At 40.9% G+C, this 8,982-nt stretch overlaps 1 protein-coding gene across 1 annotated transcript; it reads right to left on the bottom strand.

Moving 5' to 3' along the window:
• Nucleotides 1-202: 202 nt before the first annotated feature.
• LOC309966026 (hyaluronidase-4) lies at nt 203-8,211 on the bottom strand (the record flags this gene model as incomplete). Its single annotated transcript, XM_082845925.1, has 3 exons — nt 7,252-8,211; nt 2,545-2,634; nt 203-604 (listed from the first exon to the last, which is right to left on the bottom strand). The coding sequence occupies exons 1-3, from the start codon at nt 8,203-8,205 to the stop codon at nt 203-205; spliced, it is 1,446 nt and encodes a 481-aa protein (XP_082702051.1). The 5' UTR covers nt 8,206-8,211.
• Between the last annotated feature and the right edge of the window lie 771 nt (nt 8,212-8,982).

Here is an 8,982-nt window from a genome sequence, read left to right as displayed (position 1 = left end):
GATTTCACTCCTGGATCTGGTTTCCTAGCCAAATCGGAGCCAAATGAAGTAATACGTTCCCTGTTTATGTTAAGTGACACACGTGTCTACTTACAATACCTCTCAATGGATTTCATGTGAGAAAAAGATTGTTGTAAGTTTCATCTCTTCCCTAAGTGACGACTCTAGAGGCCAAATTTCATTCCCTTTAAACTCAGTTATCTCACAACTGAATGCTCTGATAACCTGCGGAAACCAGCAGACAAAATGTGATTAGGGAGCCAGAAAAAGAGGAAACCGCAGAGCAGCCGTCAGCCATCCTCATTTCTCTGCAATCAGCCCCTTCGTATCCCTGATAACAATGACAGGAGAATCTCTTCGCCAGCACCGCCAGGTCTGTATCAGATGCTTTGCCTCTCACAGTAAATTCTCCATCCTCGGAGGCCTCTATGTGGTAACTTGCAGGGTTCAAGTGAAGGTAATCGGGCGTTTTCCACACCTTCCTTACGCATCTCCCATTATTCCTGCAGAGGTGAGAGCTGCACACCTCAGCGGCTCTGGTCACGTTGACTATGTAGCTCCCTAAATCAGAACTCACAAACTGCTTCACCTTTGTACAGTTGCCCTAGAAAGGTAGAAACAAATGGGATTTAGTGCTTTTTCTGGTACTGGTAGGGTTAGAGCATCTAGATCCACAAGGCAGCTCTTTGGACTTGATTGAAACTTAATGGCTTGGTTCCAGCCCATGAACTCTTAGGTTCAAGTGCTGTAATACAGGGGACCCAGACCAGCGAAATGAGAGGTGGTTGCGACAGGAGATGGAGAATATGTTACCATAGGCTATCTGAACTTGCAAATGGGCCCCAGCCTCAGCATATATGACCTTGCCTTCTTTCAGTTTACATCCTTTATTTCCTCCTTCTAGATCCCAAGTTAATGGGTGTGAGAAAAAGAGGAACAAACCCAAATTGAGAAATCGTGCCAGAGTTGCTGTCCTCTGGCCACCTTTCAGGTGTGTGTGTCTTTCAGGCTTGTGTTAGAACCTGAATCATCATGTTCTACCAAATTGTTATTGACTATCAACCTGAGCCTTCTGGATTTTCCTGTTAATTATGCTCAAATACCGACTGCCCTGGGATCTAGCCCCCTCTAAACAATTCAAAGACAGGAAAGCCTGGAAGGCTGACCAGGTCATTTGTGTGTGGTTCCTATTGTGTGTTCTAAACAGAGGCCACCTGGTTGTGCACTCAGCTTCCTGAGGATGCTCTTCTCAGGAGCCACATGGGCTGGAGGGGAAATGTCACACCTGGAGACTCAGGTACTGATCCTCAGTTTCTACCTAATTCTCATGTGTGGACAGAGGAGACTTTTAACTTTATAATGTCACAAACAGTTTCATGAACAATGTCTTGGTAGCAAAAAATTGAGCCTGTGAAATTCTAAGAATAATATCAGATCACCATGAACTTGCAAAAAATTCAATTTAACAAAAAGCATTGAGGGCTTCCCTGGTTGCAGAGTGGTTAAGAATCTGCCTGCCAGTGCAGGGGGCACGGGTTCAAGCCCTGGTCCGGGAAGATCCCACAGGCCGCGGAGCAACTAAGTTCATGCGCCACAACTACTGAGCCTGAGCTCTAGAGCCTGTGAGTCAAAACTACTGAGCCTACGCGCCACAACTGCTGACGCCTGCACGCCTAGAGCCCATGCTCTGCAACAAGAGAAGCCACCGCAATGAGAAGCCCGTGCACCACAACGAAGAGTAGCCCCTGCTCGCCGCAACTAGAGAAAACCCATATGCAGCAACAAAGACCCAACACAGCAATAAATAAATAAATAAAAGCACTGAGGATACAAGTATTATAATTCAAGGCAAAATGCAGTACACTATAGGGATATAAACAAACAACATCTGGAAATACAGAAGAGATTGTGGTTAATATGGACTGGAGAAAACTAGGAAGACTTCTTGGAGTAGATAGTATTTGAGCGGGAAGAAATTCGAAGAGACATAACTCATATTTTAAATGCTATTAATTTTCAGCTAATTTCTCCATAGAAGAAAAATAAGTTCAATATAGATATTAAAAATTACCATCTGATTCCACTTCTCTAAATATGATATCATACATTTTATGTAATGGCTAAATGCAAGGGCTCCAAAGTCATACCATCTGTGATTAGTGCCAGCTCCACCACCAGCTAGCCTAACTGTTACCCTAGTTAGATTTCCCTTCTTGTTTCCTCATCTATAAATGAGGATGCTAGTCCCTACCTCATAAGGGTTATTATGATCAGGAAGTGAGCAAATCCGAAACCAAAAGGCACTTAGCACAATCCTAGCATAGAGTAAATATTCAACAATCGTCAGTATTATGATTACTATCTGGACCAAAGCTAATCTTTATGGAGCTCCTTCTATGTATCAGGTGCTGATTTGGACTTTAATTCTAAAGCAGGTTTACTATGGGAGACCTGAGAGCTCTGATTAGAGTAAGTTCTATAGGAAAACAGAGCAAATAATGTAAATATTGTAATATTAACTATACCACCAAGGTACTGTCTTACCTCAGATGAAGTCAAATTCATGTCTCCCCAGATAACGATGCCTGCAGCTCCCAAGGCAGCACTTTCTCCAATAGTACTGATTAGATCTTGCTAGAATGAAGAGAGTTCATTACACTGTATTCATCTGAATATAAACAACCTGCCAGGGATTAGGATTGGAGGCTAAATTCAATATAATACATGAAAGTATTCTCCAGTTTCTTAGAGTAAAGCAAATGTTAAATGCACTGGGGCTCAGAAATTTCACTCTATAATCATATAAAAACATATTAAATACATATTTTTAAACTTATATTTTGCCAAACAGGACATTACTTTTAAACAATTAGCCTGTAAATAGCCACTAAAAGTTGTTTAATTGAAGTTAGCTAGGAGTATACACATACAAACCAGCTATGAGTATACGACCTGGAAACAGAATCCAAAAGTTTTCCTTCTCTAAATGTGACGACTGCCTCGCATTCATCTTAGCCAAGTTCCCTTCCCAGTATGCAACACTCTCCTGAGAACTTTGCCTCTGCAGTGTCTTGGAAGGCTTTTGTGTCATTTGGATTCCCAGGATAGGAAAAGGAGCACAGTGTTAAGGGCCCCACAGGATCCGATTTGATCCAGCCCTTATATTTGGTCCCTGAAATTATTTGTATTTAAGTTTAAAGTACCTGATTTAATTGGCTTTACTTATGATTCTTCCAGTCACGGTAAGGCTGCCGGGATTTTTCTCAATATGGTTAAGATAGATGAAAACTAAATTTCAGCAGGGAGAATTTTGGTTTTGTAATCCTAAAGGATTATTGGTTTTAGTGTTTAAAGATTAACATGAATCTAGGTCATTTCAGAGGGAAATTAAAAGTTGAATGTGTGCAGTTGGTTTCCTAAATAAAGTTTCTGCAGTTGATTTTCTAAATAATTTCTTATTTTTTTTTAAAATAAATTTATTTATTTACTTATGGCTACGTTGGGTCTTTGTTGCTGTTGCGTGGGCTTTCTCTAGTTGCAGTGAGCCAGGGCTACTCTTCATTGAGGTGCGCAGGCTTCTTATTGCGGTGGCTTCTCTTGTTGCAGAGCACGGGATCTAGGTGCACGGGCTTCAGTAGTTGTGGCACATGGGCTCAGTAGTTGTGGCTCGTGAGCTCTAGAGCACAAGGCTCAGTAGTTGTGGTGCACGGGCTTAATTGCTCCGCGGCAGGTGGGATCTTACAGGTTATTGATCCATATTCAGTAAGTACGGAAACTACAGATGTTTGTGGTGAAAGCCACAGCTTCTGAGGTTGATATCAGGAGGGAACGTTAGTTTCTTTCCAACGTGTCCTTTAGCGTCATTATCAAAGAGAGTTTATTGGGACTGATTCAAAATGGCAAGTCTTCTAGCATGTGTTGACTAGAGGTAAGGAGTCACTAGCAGATATTTAGGCAAATTCCTCTAACAAATTACCCCACCGTCACCTAGCTGAGAGCGGGGTGCTGGATGAAACACAGAACAGCTATGCTTGGGGAGCCAAAAAATCAGGGTACTACTCAGTGAGGGAAGTCACAGGTAAGATGTCTCTAGGAGTAAATTGGGACTACCTGAGCGCATAAGCCACATGAAAGGAGAAATAAAGGAAGAGCACCTGATGTAATAGCAACACATCTTCCAGGTCCCAGCCTGGTGTAAGGGAGCCTTACCCTACCCATGATTCTTGGCTCAAATCAAGGTTTTGGAAGTTAAGAGTAGGGACACCTAGAGGACTCATTCTTTACCCTTGGGTTTCAGTCCCTGAAGCTCTACCACAGTGCGTGTAAGTAAGGAGCCCACTGTGGGGGGCTGGAGCGTCACTAATGTGCTCCCTTTGTGTGTTATCAGAGGGAATATGAATTAATTACAGGGGAAAACATCTTTAAACCTATAGTCAAGAAAACCCCTTTCATTATTTTTTAAAAGCATAGCATCAACAATATCTAAATTGCGTTTATATATGTGGTATAGGCAATCTACTGTGTGAAATGAGGCTTTATAGCCCACATATGATTCCCCCAAGCTATGGCTGCTGACTGAAATTTCATTCTTACATATTCCCCTTTCAAGTTTAAGACTCTGCTACTTGTTAAAAAGTGTTATCTATACCACATATATTTCTGTAGTGCTTTAAATGTTCATTTTTATCTTCTTATTTGGTTTTCATAATATTTCTCCTAAGTAGATAAGGCAGGTAATATTGTGCCATTTTGTAGATTAAGACAATGAGGCACTGAGGTCTGGAGAAGTTAAGAGGTTTGGTACTTATTGGTAAGTTGTTTTTCTAATCCTAATTATATGTGTGTGTACACACACAAACATTTTAAAATGCAGATATCTTTGGGAAGGCAGAAATGGAAGCCATTACTAGTATTAACAATTTGGTATAAGTGAATATCACGTTTTGAAAAGTTTGTGGGCAGGTTTTTATTGAGGATGGAATAAAATGGTGGTTTGATGATGTAAAACATGTGGAAATGCCTTGCCCTTCAGAAAGTTTACAGAATAATACCACGAGACTAACAAAGAAAATTGTTTCTAGGTGAGACCCTAACTGTTGTGCCTTCTTCCCTTAGAGGGAACAGAAATGTTTCTGAGGCTGCAGCTGTTCAAGAAGGAGCTTACCGTTGGCTTGCAGAATGTGCAGAAGGTACCAGTAGTTTAATCTATTGAAATGAACACTTTGTCCTTTAAAGTTGATTGTTTCTTCCAAGAGTAAATTTGTTATCACTAAAGAAAGGAACTTGTTTGAGCCAAACACAGAAAAGCAAAAGAAGTTTCATAGAGGAAGGTGGTATTTAACTTTCAATTCTAGAGTCAAGACTATTTTATAAAGATGTAGATAACTTTTTTACACCTTCCAAATAGTGTTAGTTTCCTACCATTCTCAATCAGTTGTTGCTGATTTTTCTGGGTAGTATTAATATCAGTTCACAAGACAGAATTTTTTTTTTTTTTTTTTTTGCGGTATGTGGGCCTCTCATTGTTGTGGCCTCTCCCGTTGTGAAGCACAGGCTCTGGACGCGCAGGCTCAGTGGCCATGGCTCACGGGCCCAGCCGCTCCGCGGCATGTGGAATCTTCCCAGACCGGGGCACGAACCCGTGTCCCCTGCATCGGCAGGCGGACTCTCAACCACTGCGCCACCAGGGAAGCCCCACAAGACAGAATTTTTATCTTTACTCATCTCATCAGTGGCGTCAGAGGCACAGCATTTATCAAATCCTGATGCATTTGTGTCATTTCTCCCTCTGAGGAGTAAGCTCTACTCTCTGTCTGCTCCACAGGTACCTACTGCTCATGGTAGAGTCCTCACTGGGGTGTTTCCTGAGTCTCCTTTGGATACTTCATACTCAGAACATCTTTATATTTTGATACATGCTGGCAAATTGAAACTTGTTATAGTGGAGAAAAAAGAAAGGTGATCAACCCCTAGTGTGCAGCAATATCTTAAAATACCTCTGCATCACAAATGTGAAGGTCTGAACAAGGCTCAAGTCTTCTCATAATCACACATAATTATCCAAGTCCAAAGGTTAGAGTAGCATCTTCTTTGAAATTTTTGTCTCTACAAGTTTCCATTTCAGTGACTAGAGTAGTAAAGGGAAAGTAAGGGAGAGAAAATTGGGCTGAAAGTTCATCTATCTTAAAAGCTACACTCACAGTTTGTGTGAGGTCTTTGGCTGCATATATGACTTAAGTAAAATAAACAGAATAAAACTTCTATATGTAAGTTTTAACCTAGGGTTATGAAACCATCTACTAGTGATGAATTTACTATTAAATTTAGAAACTCACACCACTCTTACCAACTTTCCACTAATTGTGGTCATAGAGTCAAGAATAAACCAGATGGTTATATCTATAGGGGTCACCTACTTTTAGCAGATTTGTAACTCCCTTATTCCTTAAAAAATTATTTTTAATTGTGTGAAAAAAACACTTAAAATTTACTATCTTAGGTATTTCTGAGTATATTCATGTTGTTGTGCCTCCCTTATATCTTTTATAAAACCTGCTATTGTGCCTTAAAAAGAAAACACTATTTTCCTCTTAAGATTTTTTTTTTTTTTTTTTCGGTACGCGGCCTCTCACTGTTGTGGCCTCTCCTGTCGCGGAGCACAGGCTCCGGACGTGCAGGCTCAGCGGCCATGGCTCACGGGCCCAGCCTCTCCGCGGCATGTGGGATCTTCCCGGACTGGGGCACGAACCCGCGTCCCCTGCATCGGCAGGCGGACTCTCAACCAACCACTGCGCCACCAGGGAAGCCCTCCTCTTAAGATTTTTAACAATGAGGCCAGCAGCAGAAATGTCTACAATTCTACTTCCACACGTATGAGCAAACTACTCCATTTTAAAACCTCCTCTCTGTTTTCCCAACCTGTTCACCCCCAATTGTTTCAGTAACCTTAGCAAAAGGCCAGTTGTAAGGGAACACAATCAAGGTTGGGGAGCGGGAAGTAGTTGCTGACATTGCACTTTAACCCCTTCCCTCCTTACTTTGCTCCTTGAAAGACAAATAATAAATGAGATAATCAAAATTCAGTCTGTACCAATGAAGAATCTGAGTGATTGACTACTCAAAGGAAGAATTATGCTCCTATCTAATGGACCACTATTCTGGAATCCTTTAAAGAATATAATTAGCAAAGAAATGTCTCTTTTAGAGATAAGAGGAAATCTCCTTATCTTTGTCAAGGGGTATCTTTCTTACCTTAGAAAGAAAAAATAAAGGTTGGTCTCTGTAGCCTAACCTTGTATAGACGAACACAGGCAGAGCATAATCATGGGATGTCATGGTGGAGATCCTCAAGGATTCATGCACCCGAAATTGCGAGAAACGCAAAATGTTTTTGCTGTCTCCAAGAGATCTCCTGACACCGATAGAAGGATATAAAGCAGCACTGCTGTTCCAGAGCCAAGAGAGCTCATTGTTCCTCAAAACTTCTTCTTCTGGGCATGACCCAGTATAGTTTGGGGCATAAACATTATAATTGTGGCAATCAGGATATAAATAGTAACCCCAAAGGCCCTTGGGTCTGCTCTTAATTCCCAGTTCGATGGTTTCCTTCATAAAAGCTTTTGCACTTTCTTCAAAGGTTGCTTTGGCTAAATATTCAATATCAGCAGCTGATACATTCTCTTGCATCTCAGAAATAAGCTTTCTTGATTTCTGTCTGTAGACATCTTTTGTGTTCCAGTTCCTGGCCCACTGGGGTCGCCAATATTCCCAGTCTATAACGGCAAGTCCACTGAAATCTTCAGAAGGGATGTAATAATTAATATCTTGGTCAGCTTTTTCCAGATGTACCTGCAAACTTATGTTCTGGGGGAGACCTCCATTAATGGGAACTCCCTGGGATGTATACCATGGATAGTATCCCAGTCTGTTGACATAAAATATAGTGACATTTTGCCCCCTGGCCCTGGCCAGTGGACTTCCAATCACCTGAAACATTTTCAAATTTAGTCTTAAATTATATTTTATCAAGCACTGATCTGTTGGAGCATTCCAGGCAGCTATAAAAGGTTTCCTTTGATAAATTGGAAGTTGGGCAGGTTTTAGGGAAGAGATAGACTTCAGAATGAAAAGTATGGGCAGCCATGATGTGAGATGTATTGGTTGAACAACACAAAACCTTAGTTGTCCTTCAGATAATGGTTTCATGATAAGATAAAAATCTTCTCTTCTGCTTTAATGCACTCTGGAAGACCTGAGGAGAGATTCAATTTTCTGTTAATGATAATTTTGAGGAAAAAGACTCAAATGTTGGCTGGATATTATTATAGTTCTTATCTATTTACATCTTTAAGTACATTTTAGTTAAAGGTCTTAAAGATCCCTATAAATAAATTGAGATAGAATTGAGTGCAGTGACCTAACTTCTATTCAGGGGAAACAATGCAACTCAACAAACATCATAGAGCATCAGATGCTGTGTCCAGAATACAAAATGAATAAGATGTGGTCCTTGCCCTCAAAAAAGCTCATGATCAAATAAAGATGTAAAAGAGTATTCACTACCATTTTGGAAAACTCATCAAATCCCAGGCTCTGTGCTTACTTCCTGAATTAATATTTATCTCATTTAATTTTGTAATACCTTTTTATTATTTCATTCAATAAGCCAAATATCTGGTTGCTTTCCCAGGCTTCCTTGCCGCTAGGGTACTGGTATGTGACCACGGACAGGACAATTAGATGCAGCCCACTCTAGACTTTGAATTGAGATCTTGGGAATCAAAGTGGCTAAAAGGTGGTGGTGCCAGTGATAACAGAAATTCCAGAAATGCCGGGAGTGGCAGTGCCTGCCAGGGCACCCACAATCTGATACCCATGGTGTTGATGTTAAGTGGCAGCATTGCCCTCACGGAACAGCACTCTTCTGCGCAGATCAGAGAGGTTTTGTTTTGGTTGCTTACAACCAGGAACTCTAACTGACAG

Source organism: Leucopleurus acutus (assembly GCF_964270905.1).
Source record: "Leucopleurus acutus genome assembly, chromosome: 9".
Classification (NCBI taxonomy): domain Eukaryota; kingdom Metazoa; phylum Chordata; class Mammalia; order Artiodactyla; family Delphinidae; genus Leucopleurus; species Leucopleurus acutus.
The sequence above is the reverse complement of the archived record's forward strand: the minus strand, read 5'-3'. Positions and strand labels throughout refer to the sequence as shown.